At 37.2% G+C, this 13,486-nt stretch overlaps 2 protein-coding genes across 4 annotated transcripts in view; one reads left to right on the top strand and one right to left on the bottom strand.

Moving 5' to 3' along the window:
• The window catches only part of phtf2.S (putative homeodomain transcription factor 2 S homeolog), a 42,077-nt gene extending 34,341 nt beyond the window's left edge, over positions 1-7,736 (bottom strand). Inside the window, exons 1-2 of one of the 3 annotated variants that reach the window (XM_018255764.2) lie at positions 7,593-7,736; positions 3,814-3,893 (exon numbers count right to left, since the gene is read on the bottom strand). In XM_018255764.2, coding sequence (XP_018111253.1) covers positions 3,814-3,858 — 45 coding nt within the window. In that variant the 5' untranslated portion in view covers positions 3,859-3,893; positions 7,593-7,736. The remainder of the gene's footprint in view (positions 1-3,813; positions 3,894-7,592) is intronic. The other 2 variants (XM_018255761.2, XM_018255762.2) reach the window with 2 other exon arrangements.
• A 120-nt stretch (positions 7,737-7,856) lies between these two features.
• tmem60.S (transmembrane protein 60 S homeolog) lies at positions 7,857-12,029 on the top strand. The gene is made up of 2 exons (XM_041588490.1): positions 7,857-8,378; positions 11,182-12,029. Exon 2 carries the CDS (start codon positions 11,237-11,239, stop codon positions 11,639-11,641), a length of 405 nt encoding a protein of 134 aa, XP_041444424.1. The 5' UTR covers positions 7,857-8,378; positions 11,182-11,236; the 3' UTR covers positions 11,642-12,029.
• The last annotated feature ends 1,457 nt before the right edge of the window (positions 12,030-13,486 follow it).

The raw sequence follows: 13,486 nt of genomic DNA on the forward strand, positions 1-13,486 counted from the left end.
AGTTTACTAACCTACGGTAAATATAAATTTGCGAATTTTCTTGCGCAAGAATAATTGTTCGCCAGTTATCGCATTCGCTGAAAATAACGCTACGTACACATTAACGCATGGTTTACTAAACAGCGAAATGTGCTAAAGACAAAATTAACGCCAGAATATTCGCAAACTTTTACCGCCACCTATGTAGTGGCGTAAAAGTATTTTTTTCACCAGAAAATTCTCAAGGGGCAGGAAATATTCCATAATACTGTTTTTTTTTACCCATCATTCTTTGCTGACAGGAGAGAGAGATCTGTAGTTATTGCTGACAGGATGCTTTGGCTTCTGCTTCTATCTGTTGCAACAGCAGCAGTTTCAGCTCAGAGGTGTATTATTGGCAGCGGGCAATCACAGTCCAAGGATTCGTCAGCCGCTACACTTTTTTGGTTTCATTGTGATTGGCTACATTAAACTGTGCATTTCTATGAAGCAAAGAGATTGACTGGTATCATTTCTTGTTTCTATGATTCTATTGGCAGAAGGGTTTATATGATGCATACATGTTTGATTGGTTTTACTCTGGTAATGTTGTTGGATGGTATAATCATCAGTCAATAAAGTTTATGAGTTTTGAAGGTGCATTTCTGGCCATAAATGTCACAGTAAAAATTGCCATAATAACCGCCATAAAACAAGACTATTTTATAGCATAAATATTCGCAAAAACTTAACTTTTCGCCAGAAAATTCGCAACTCGCTAAAATTACCGCTAACGTAAGCTGGTTCCTTAACGTAGTTACCACAAGTGATCGCAATGACTTCTGAGCGTATCGCTGTTTAGTAAACTTAGTCGCTGCAAATATTCTGGCGTAAAAATATTCTCAGCGATAACATACGGAAACTTAAAGCCAGATTTACCGCACTTTAGTAAACTGACCCCTTAGTCCCACAGTTTGGAAACCTGTGGTCTATATTATAAATCAGGATAGTATACACATTAAAGTGATACTGACACAAAGTTTTATTGCAAAATATTATATTTCTACATGAAAAGTTATCTATAGTTCATGTTGATCGTTTTTCGCTGATAGTTCTGCTTTTGTAAGTAATTGTCTTTATAAATTCCTAAACCTGACTATTTTGCCAATCTGACTGTCCCTTCTCAACTAGTCAGTTAGTTTCTAATACTGCTGCACAGATATGGCAGCCCCCTCATAGGGAAAACAGGGGGTAAGAAAGGTAATGTAAAAGCATCAGGCAGATACTTTTATAAATAGCATTCAAAGATAATGTTATGATAGATATTAAAAAAGTTTATTTTCTGGTGTCAGTATCTCTTTAACATCAATAAAATGAGATTACTAAGTGTGTGCAACGCTAGCTCTGTATTAACAACTCCGTAGGAGTAATATACATTCCTACTAGTCTGATCATAGAAACAAGAAAAACCTGACAAGATATAGCAAGTCTAATAGCTCCCACATATTGTTCACAGAACATTTTGGCTTGTTCTTCTAATACTTTAGATTGGAATAAGCAGAAATGCAGGCTAAATTCATGCAAGCATGAACAAATGAATATGCATTAGGTGGCAATAAATAAATGTATAAACTTTTCTAAATCCATATCATTGGCTGCTTGCAATCAAGATTTTCTTCTGTTGCATTCAGTGAATCCAAAACCTTTACAGCAGGGATCCCTATACAGTTTCTCACCAACCCATTAGATGTTGCCCTCAAAGCAGGTGCTTATTTCTGAATTCCTGGCTTGAAGGCAAACTTTAGTTGCGTTCCTGTTGGCTTCTAGTCCACATTGGAGCTACAAATAACCAATCAAAGCCCATATTTGGCACGCCTAGGGACTTTTTACATGCTTGTGGTGCTCTCGAACTTTATTTACATTTGAATGTGGCTCAAGGGTTGAAAGGATTGGGGACCCCATTCTACAGTCATCTCTGTATGTCCCTTAGCTTCTATTCAGATCAGTGCCTCCTGTATGTGCAGTGTGGCTGAGTACCCTAATTTCTCTCTAATCTAATCCAAATCACTTATTTGCATGACAGGGAAGAGAGAATGCTGCACAAGCTCTGGTTATTATTAGCAAGCTTTTATAAAATAGAAGAAACTACCTTTTAGTTCCAAGTTTAAGCAACCACAGCCCATAAGACAACTAGTGCTAGTACTATGAAGTAAAGCAGGTCAATTGTGCATTGACCCCTACTGGGTACATATGAGGAGAATAGTTGCCAATTTTGAACAGATTGCACATATTTATTTTATGTCACTTGCAGAATTGCCTATTTAGAGTACCATTACAAGAGCTATAAACACTGAATACTGAACAATGCTTCAAAAAGACTCCATAGACAGACCAGCAAAATGGCAGATTATCTGGGACAAAGCAGGAAAAACATCGATCTGTACAACAATAATGGAAAGGGTATAAAAATGTATATTTAGGTGGTTTTACACTCCCACAAGGGTAGCCCATATCTCAAGTAGAACCTTATCCCCGCTGTGCTTCAGGGGATGTGGAGAGATAGTCACATTCTATCACATGTGGTGGACCTGCACACTGGTTAAAGAATATTGTGGCATGGTAACTCATACTCTATCAGCTGTATTTAAACACACTATCGAACCAGATCCATAATCATTTATTTTGGGGTTACCTATTAAACATTAAAAACTCCTGAGACTAACAAACTGGTAACACACATACCGACAAAAACACTCCGAGCAGCTCAGTGGAAAAGTACTTCTCTTCCAAACCAACAAGCTCTCATTACCAAAGTTAAATGGGTCAGAACAATGGAAATTATTAGAGCATATTTACAAGGTATGGGATATGAAAACGAGCTGTTGTGGCTCCCTTGGGCGTAATTTGAAACGGCCCAATCAGATACAATGTGATTTGTGGGACAGACCGCTTGGTAATTACTTCTTAGACCCCCCCCCCAACCCACCTTCCTTGTTTATCCACATAAATTACATAGCACACGGTTAACATTATGGATAGTTCCAACAGCAAACAGTAGAGGAATTACAGGTTGCCTATTAGCAATGTAAATTATATGAAAATGTACATGAATGACTATGTATGGAACTAAACCACCATTGCATACTTGCTCCATTGTAACTGTTAATTGTTTAAAATACATTTGTTTGTTAATGGCATGTAAAATTAATAAAAATGTGAATATAAAAAAAAAGACTGCATAGCAAAATATATTGCTTACTAATTAACAAAATCATTATACCTAAAAATTAGTTGCTGAAAAAGTGTTTTATCTAATATATTAAGATGAATTCTTTAAATAATGAAAAAGAAGGCCTTGATCACATATGTGCAAGTCAATAAGACACATAAAAACTTAAGTATAGGATCTTGACTAAACAAGAATGTTTATATATTGAGATTTAAATTGAATAAGGGAGAGCAAAAAGCATCAAAATTCTAAAACCATTTTAAAAAAAATTGCAAGAAGAGCAAAGGGAAAACAGGGGGTATAATATACACAAAAATATCACATGCATAAAACTAACTTTACCTTTTAATTACTTAGTATAATGTTAACGGATACTGTATAATACTGCAAAGTAGAATCTGCTGGTTTTATAAATCTATGTCTAAATATTCAGTAAAATCTACTCCCAGCCTAGACACAAACACATATATATATATATATATATATATATATATATTATATATATATATATATATATATATATATATATATATATATATATATAGTTTAATTTTAGAAACTATAAATACAATTGGGAGTGTTTGCGTGTTTAGTAGAATAAAATGCTGATTAAACTAAAGACTTACCTTTTTCTGGTACCAAACTATTGCATCAGTCACTTTAGACGCCATTTGTTCTACTTCTTTTAAGCATCTGACATTTTAGGCTGCAAAGATAAAAACAATAGCTTATTCCTAAGCTTGTCAAAGTAATCTAATCATCAAGTATTTGAAGTAGATGGAATACCTTCAGCAGGTGTATGTTACTACTTGAGTTACAGACTACCTCATTACTATTTTACAAACATGTTTTCCAGCCTACTGCTACATAGTAACATAGTAAGTTAGGTTGAAAAAAGACACACGTCCATCAAGTTCAACCAAATTGCCTTTCCTTCTCTTTTAAGGTCTAAAAAAAAACCCTATAGGATTGCTTTGACACTAACATAGATTTGTCAGTTTAGTTACCATAAAGACTTTAATTATTACTAAGAAAAAGACAGTTAAAAAAAAAGCTCCAGGTTACCCACAGCAGCTTGCACCAATTGCAACAGTGCAGTTGGCACATGTCACTCTCAAGCCAAAAACGTCAACAAGAATATTTTCAGCACAATTGCATTCAATTCTCAACAAAGTAAGTGCAACTGTGTCAATTTTAACGAATGATCCAGGTTGCGCCAGACACATCTCCCTCTTGCAATTACACTGGAATGGGAAAAACATGGCAATTCCGCTTAGGCCAATGCACTTACTGTAGAAAATCACCCTATTGTATCCTTGCACTGTAGTATTACCAGAAAGCTCCAAATTAAGAGGAAAGCAACTATCATAGAGTCCATTTAAGCAAATAATTCACATTTTTACAACTAAATTGCATGAATTGGTGGAATAACAATCCTATTGGGAATACTTAAAGAGATACTGACATAAGAAAAACATTGTCTTTGAATGCCATTTATAATTTTGCCATAAAAGTATTTGCCTGATGCTTTTACATTACCTTTCTTACTACCCTGTTCCTCTATGAGGGGGCTGCCATATTTGTGCAGCAGTAGCCCGTTAGCATTAGAAACTCTGACAGGTCAAATCAAAAGAGAAGGAAACCCTTTCCGCGCAACACCCCAGGAAGAAGACCGCACGAGAGAAGATGGCGCATGTGAACTCCACAGGAGAGGACCTGCACTGAGGGGTAAGTAGCAACTTAGGGGCATTTGCCCGGGGGTGAGGAGGGCGTTTTACGCCGAAAGGGTTTCCTTCTCCTTTAAGAAGGGACAGTCAAGTTGGCAAAACAGTCAGGTTTAGGAACTTGAAGTGACAATTACTTACAAAAGCAGAACTATCAGCAAAAACCGAGCAACATGACCTGTAGTTAACTTTTAATGTCGATTAATATTTTCAAAATATTTTTTTTTAGTGTTAGTATCACTTTAAAGTCTTAAAGTTTGTTTTATCTTAAGGTATGGAAAGACAAATTTTGGATAGATCCCTTATCCAAACGGCTATGGGTTCCAAGCATTCCAGATAATAGATCCTATACCTGTATTGAAATTTTACATGCACTATATAGACAATGTTTAGGCACTACTATCATTAGCCTACTATCATTAAAGGCCTAGAAGAGCTTCTGAATTGGTCCTATTACAGTCACATAAAAACACACCCACTAGGCCCAATTTCATCAGGACACCACCACCCACACATACACCACTGACCTATTCTACTGCATATGTATGAACACAAGTGTATGTCTAAATTGCATCTTTAACCCTTGCCACAAATCATAAAATGTAAGATCTGTGAAGTAAAGTCTCAATGCTTCTGGCTCATTTCTCAGCACCTACACTAAAGATCAGAGCAGGGGAAAAAGGAAGCTCTGTCAACAGCTGTTGGAAAGCTTAGTGTTCCCTCCACCATATTGAACTGTCATTGATTGACATGATAGCCCTCATCCTGTACCAGTGACCCTCCTTTGTTTTCTTCCTTGCCCACCCATGTAGGTCACAAACTTTTAAAATTAATATCATTTACTTTTTGGTAGGGGGTGCACACACAATACATAATTTCAACACTGTAAAACAAAAGTCATTAAAATGGATTATGACTGTAATTGTCTCAGTGCTATACTAAGGGGTAGAATTTTGAAGTAATGGTAGTTTTTTTTTAAAAAAAGACCAACCGAAATGTATTAGATTCGAAGTATTTTCAAAAAAACTTTTGATTTTTCAAAGTCCAAAAATTAACTCCATATAGGTTCTGAGAGATCCCCCATAGGCTAAAAGAGCAATTCAGCAGCTTTTAGATGGCAAATGGTCGAAGTCTAAATTTTAAAGATACAGTACATGATACATTTCGATATTCCCTAGTCGAAGTAAACAAAAATAGCTCGAAATTTGTTTTACTTCGAATTTTCACTTTGACCCTTGATAAATCTGCCCCTAAAAGTACATTTTTGGGTGAACTACCAGTTTAAGGGGGAACAATCATGAAAACATACATTCAAATTTTGCAGTGCTTTCAAGTTATTTGTAAATACAGTCGCAAGTAAAAGCAGTAATTGTTTTTCTAAGTCACCCTAGATACCTTATCTATATATGTTTAGCAATGGCTGATTTAGTGCCACCCATTTCAACAGCCGACAAATGTTCCAAAAATCTGACCTCCGCACACAGTGCAAGTTTTGCCCACATACTGGAATCTGCATGTGCAGGTAGCCAGGTAAACAACCCACCTCGAGCAGCAATTAAAATATGGTTTGATAATGTAATCCTTTCCAGTTTGTGTACTGTTAAATGTAGAAGAGACATGGAGTACAGTGCATGCCTTGCATCTGTCACAACCACATTTGTAGGTGCCTTTGTACCGTAACCAGGGAATGAAGCAGTGGTGAAAGAACCAATAAGATCCATCATTGTGCAGCATCATTGGCTTGCACATAGCACCCAGGGCCACAAAAGTTCTCCACAACTGATGTTCTCTATTTATTTTGACCTTCACCTCAAAATACACTTTTTCAGGGTTCTTTTGATTTGGCTGACTACAGCCACAGACAATGTCATTAGCAAGACTTTGTTGGTGCAATGCAGTACATGTAGGAACTCACTGTTAGTCTATCAGAAGGCTAGCAAATATTTATATTTTAAGACATGTTTCCAGGAGAGGTACATCTAATTAGCGATTACATTGTGTGCAATCAGAAGTCATTTGCCAGCCTACAGTTGATCTGTTTAGTCGTCCGTCCTGACACACACTAAAAGTGGTCATAGATGCAAAGATCCACTAGTTTGGCCAAACAAGCGGATCTTTCCCCAATATGCCATTAACGAGCATGGGTATATCGGGGGTAATCTGAATGTTTGGCGGTGCGATCGGATTACAATGCGCAATGGGCACCGGCGGGATCGGTCGGGTCAAAATCAAACCTGTCCGATCGACCAAATGACTGATCTCCGCCGGACGCAAGATGTAGGCACTCACCACACACGATCCGAAAATCACACGAATCCTCGATTCGTACGATAGGATCTGTGCGTTTATGTCCATCTTAACAAGAAGAGATAGTTATTTATAAGGAGGAGGATGAGCATGTTGACAGGTAATGGGCAGGGATGGGGCAGTGATGTGGAGCAAAGGGGACAGCTGGATGAGATCAGCATCCCTTTGTCTGACACTAGTTTAGGTTTCACATTACACTACAGTCTGCGGCAGTATTGAGGGCTACTGTTCCCCCTCTCTCATCAGTAAGACACACACACACACACACACACAGTACACAGTGTACAATGCCGAACTGCTGGCCACCGCTGCACTCAAAAGACTCTAACCCAGAGCTGATGAAACCCCAGGAAAACGCGAGTGCGACCTGTTACCTGCTACTGTGGTTCGAGCCGCTACCTCCACAACCGTTACCGGACGCAGCCGTTTTTGAATTTCACCGGAACATAAGCTGAGCTTCTGTACGCGCCCCCGAGCTCGCGCAAGCACATAGGCGCGCCCGGTCCGGTGTGCGCGCACTTAACCTCTTCATAACCGCACTGCTGCTGACAGTCGCGTCATTTGTGCGCCGACCAATCACCGCTTTGCCAAAGAGCTTTTACACTCCAAAACTAAAGGCAGACACCCTCACTCAGCCTGAAAGCTAACTCCACAGCGTTCACCGGCCTGCGTGGCACTCATTTATGTTATACTCCTATAAAGACATTTCTGAAAAATAACTGGCGCCGCAAATGGATGCTAGACAAAATGTAATAGTTCTCACTACCATAGTGATATGAGTCAACTCTAGCGCCTTCTCTTCTGGTATATGAAATGCAATTTTGCGAGTTGGGGGGATCTAGCCATTTCTGTACTCTATTTAGAACTGCATGCCATCAATAAAGATGGACGCTATAGTTCACTACACCAAGACAATGTCGTCATGTACAAGACGTTGCGTAACCAGGCTTCAGTCATCTGTCGTCTGAACTGATTGGCTGAGTAGTAATTGTTTGACGTTAGTACTAACCAATCAGAGAAAAATAAACCAGGAAGCTTTAAATGTCTGATGGACTGTGAAAGAAGAGTGGATGCTTTGGGTCCATGATATCAGGATGAAAACTGAAGCTCCAGAATTTGGCAATTAGATTCAGTCTTAAAACTCATTCTAATCCCATTCGGTAGGTTTTTGTTACATCTATTTTATACTGCAGTTCACACCATAGATCTAGCGTTGCTTACATTTGTACTACGTGATGTTTTATGTCGCTGTCATTTCAATACAATCATTTATACCTGAAGTAACTGACTTGTACAGCATGAACTGAAAAATAAACCAGAACAATGAGCAATAACAAAGAAGCCACAGACGGATTTAGTCTGGGTTTTTTGTTTGTTTGTTTGCTGGGGTTAGGGACCCTGACTATCAAACAATGTTTTTAGTTTAAGGAAGGCAGAGACGCAATAGGAGAGCTAATCATTAAAAAAAACATACAAAAGAATATCAATTATTTTTAATTGAATAGTTGCTATAAATAGGATAACCTTATTAATGTAAGAGTGAATATCTTTATTCTTTAACATTCTGTATGTCGCATAGTAACTTATTGCCTCCACTACATAAACTCACACGTTTGTAGAGTGGAGGCTCTAAGTTACTAGCCAGATATATAATGTTAAAGGGATGGAAATGACAATTTAATATTAGCTTAATTATACTGAAATCAGTGTCGGACTGGCCCACCGGGATACCAGGAAAACTCCCGGTGGGCCCAGGTGTCAGGGGGCCCTTATTTGGCCTATTTCATGGCCTTTCACTATTTCTATGAGAACAAAGTGGCTAAATAGGTGGAATAATAGATTATAGTATGTAAAGAAAAGAGACTAGGAGAATAGAGGTTGAGTGAGGAGAGGAAGAAAATAGTACTGAGAATGGGCCCCTGGTCTAAAAACTTTTGGTGGGACCAAGACAAGGGCCCAATAAGACATTTTTTAAATATAATCAATTATATTTGTATTTGTGAAATAATCACATTTATTTTCACTATCCTCCACATCTGTCTCCCTTCAATTTGTCTTCTTGCAGGAGTCTGATATTGAATGACCGTTAGAGCCAATGTACGTTTCAGCCGTGGGCTCCTTTTTCCTAGAACATGTATAAGAGCTTACTCTTTCAAACACCAGAAATCCTTGTCAGTTATTTTTTGGGATTTTTTTTGTGCTGGAATCAGTTGTTTTAAGTGAGTGAAATACATCCGATAGTAAAGAAAGCCCCCTAAAAGATATATTGAATCTGTCAATGAAAATCTGACTCCCAACTCCTGAATGAAGAGATGCAGAGGAAGGGATAATGACGATAAATGTTATTATTTCAGAAACAGTACAGTGTATTAAATCATTATATTTAGAAAGTTTTTATTTCAGTATAATGAAGCCTATATTACATTTCCATTTTCGAGACAGTCCCCTTTTAATGTCTTTAATTGGACTTTGAACGTTTTTAGCTCCCCATCTCATTTGTTCGGAAACATACTGCTGATCATTGCCGCTTACACTGTAGCTATAATGCTCGGCTACAGGTAAGTCCATAGTGCTTAGCAGTGCCGTCCTACCATCTTAGGTGTGAATCATCATCTCTTTGAGAATGGTATTTTGCTGTGAGCTAAGAAGGGTATCTGGTCACTACAATTCTTACTGAAAGAACTCCTGTTTGAGAATGGCTTCATAGTAATGGTCACATTTTGAGACCCATGCTTAATCTCCATTGGCAACAAAACTTTGAAAATGATCTTCTTATAGGGGATCTAAACCCCAAAAAATGTATTTATATATGTATACTTACTCAGGGTTCTGCTCTGAACACATTTGCAATTTACATTTATTTTCTATTTTTAGCAGTTTCTGCTTTATTTTCATTGTTAGATTGCAAATAGCAGGATTTTAGATCAGCTGGGAGTCACCAGCACACGGGTTACCTAAATTCTGGAAGTGGATAGACAGTTATTGGCCCATTTACTAACAATCAAAATAGGATTTATTTTTTTTCCACAAATTTTGAAAAATGTGTTTTTTTTTTATATTTCTATAAAGTTCTAAAAATGAGATTTAGGAAGTGAAAAATCAAAGAAAACTTTTAATACCAAGCTTCACCTATTAGACCGCTTTTCATCAAATCGGACTTTTAGAGGTTTTTGGATTTTTTTTTTCTCTAGGAATAGTCAGAGAAACTCACATTTTTAGAGGTTTTCAAGGTAATTGTATTCTTTGCGCATCATTCAGCGCTTTTTTTTTTTTCATTTGCACTTTTATATATTCGGATCTTTTAAAAAATGAATTGACAGTCTTTAGAGTTTGCAAGTTTAGTTGTGGTTTCAAAGACCTTTAATAAATAAGCCTATAGAGTCACTCTTGGCCTTCAAAAAGCTGTTAAGCTAAAGTTCGCCTAGCAGTATAAAACTGCCTAAACTATGGTAATACCTCAGAAACCGTATGGCCGAACGATCAGATTACGATGTGCCATGGGCTCCGGCGGGATCGGTCGGGTCAAAATCAAACCTGACCGATCAAACGATCTCCGCCGGACAAAAGATGTTGGCACACGCCACATACGATCCGAAAATCGAGGATTCGTACGATAGGATCTGTGTGTCTATGGCCACCTTAAACCTTTTATTTTAAATCCCTAGAAATAATCTAAATAGACCCCAGAAATGACATACCTCTCTCCTAACACCAAGTCTTTCATCTCTCTGTAAAAATCTGTTGCTTCCTTACCTGGAATAAAGCTCCTTTGAATAGAAATTTGGTTATAGAGCTGTCTAGGGCACATGCTGGCGGCCTCCTAAAAGGCAGAAATAAAATAAAAATACCTGTATACAAATAAAAAGAGGTAACAAAGTGTTTAGAAAATGTCATTGTTTTTGCATTTTACATCTGAAGATGTCTAATATAATGGACTACTTCAATGATATGTTTTCCCCCTAGGTCACCAATCAACAACTCTTCTTCTGGGCGTCAATAACCCTCAAATTCTGTTTAAATGAGAATGTCCCTGGCGCAGAGAGTTCTGCTCACGTGGCTCTTTACACTACTCTTCTTAATCATGTTGGTGTTAAAGCTGGATGAGAAGGCTCCCTGGAATTGGTTTATCATTTTTATTCCTGTATGGATATTTGACACTATACTTCTGGTAATGTTAATTGTAAAGATGGCTGGCAGATGTAAATCTGGCTATGATCCGAGGAACGGGGCTCAACATTTAAAGAAAAAGTCCTGGTATCTGACTGCTATGCTCCTAAAATTGGCATTTTGCCTTTCTCTATGTGCTAAGCTGGAACAGGCCGCTAATATGTACTTATGCTTTGTTTTTATTCCATTATGGATCCTTCTGCTTGGTGGATTAATTGAACTTGGATACAACGTGTTTTACGTAAGAAGGGACTAAATACTACAGCCATGCACTAAGTAATTCTACTTTGCTGTTGTCTGTTTTTGTCTCACTAAGATTTTGGCAAACCAAGACATGGGTAATCTCCATAATTATACAGCATTACTTAAGACCAGTGTACTTTTGCTGAGGCATGTATGTTCTTAACTTTTTATGTACATTATTTTAAAAAATAATTTTGTCCATTGCTTTCCTTAAGAGACTTTGCAAGAATTGTGTGGCTCTGAATGCATCAAAAGCTGGAATTCAAGGAATGTGTCTGCCAATAGCTCAGGCAAAGAAACAATGTAACTATAAGTTGTAAATATTTAATAAATAAAACTCAAACTTTAGCTTTATTTGAATTTTATATATATATATATATATATATATATATATATATATATAACAAATAAGGGAAAGCTCCCACCCTTCCCAACTATAGTCAGGTGATCCCACTGGTGTCTAATAAAAGGGCAGCCAAGTATGGAGGTTTACTTTAAAAGCAGCAAGTAAGTTGCAGGTAAAACCTAGTCCCTTTGTAAAATGTATAATGAAGCAATAGAATTCTTAATGAATCAGATGAAAATTGAGCATAGGACTGGCCAGATATGGGATGACTTTGATGTAGTTGGCCAGCTTAAATATATTGCAATATATGGACAAACAATCCCTGTTTTGTTTAAAGGGTAAGGCATTTTTTAGTAGCAGTATGCACAAAATGTCTATGTCTTAAATATATTGATAATGGGTTGAGTGCAGAGGACTCTTACTGTATATTTGACTATATTTTTACTTAGGGGTATTGCACGAAACCCAGTGCACATCAAAAAAATCATTGGGACTTCTCCCATTGACTTATATGCAACCTCGACAGGTCTGAGATGCCAGATTTTCTAATTCGGACTTTTTCCTCTTGGCTTAATAAATTCCAAAAAAAAGTCAGATTTTATAAAAAAAAAAAAAAAATCACCAATTTTTGCATTCGAAGTTTAGTAAATAACCCCCTATGAGTCAGAGCATTCCTCTAGACATGTATAATGCATCTGCACACCGGGGCCAGATTTTGTAGACCTCCAGTTGGACATACCTGTTGTAACACAGAATCCAAGAGTAGATGTATACAATTCACAGAGCTTTAACCCTGTAGTACACTTTTAATTTGTTGGTACTTACTACTTATACAAACAAGAATGTTTTGTTTTATATTTAATAAAATGCTGTTAATGCAGACCCGTCACCTACACATAAAAAGCTGTATAATGAAAGTCCTTTGCAAATTAAACATGAAACCCAAATTATTTTTTTTATTAAAACATCCATACCTGTTATAAGGGTGTTTAAATATCTGAGTTGTCAATCAAAAATTACCTGCCCCACCTCCATTCCTAGATGTCACTGCACTCCTCACATCCCCCTCCCTCCTCATACTCTACAATTGTGTAGGGCACTGAGCATGGGCATTAGGTCCATCATTCTTGTGCTTACATAAGATATTGGGGTAATACACAATTTGTCTTTCTAACAAATCACCACAAAAAGGGCACCTTCCTGCTTGCTTTAATTTTGTCATTCCAAGACTGAAGGAAACAATTTAAATAATAAATATACTGTAAGTAAATGTTATTTTGCTCAACTAACATGATAGAGAAGAATTTGGAATTATTTCTTAAGACAGGTCCCCTTTAACCCACTGTACATTCAGCCTTCTTCAGGAAGACCTGTTCATATAATTTACACTCCTTGTGTCTGAACCTGCGTATATGATGAGATGTTTCTCATCTGTATACGATACTGAAAAGACTCATTTGCAAATACAACTGCACTTGTAGTTTTTAAAATACTTCATCCTATAGTGATGTA

Source organism: Xenopus laevis, chromosome 3S (genome assembly GCF_017654675.1).
Source record: "Xenopus laevis strain J_2021 chromosome 3S, Xenopus_laevis_v10.1, whole genome shotgun sequence".
NCBI classification, from domain to species: Eukaryota; Metazoa; Chordata; class Amphibia; order Anura; family Pipidae; genus Xenopus; species Xenopus laevis.

Excerpts from the sequence above, each read along its gene's own strand:
- tmem60.S (XM_041588490.1), top strand. The coding sequence starts at position 11,237 with ATGAGAATGTCCCTGGCGCAGAGAGTTCTGCTCACGTGGCTCTTTACA.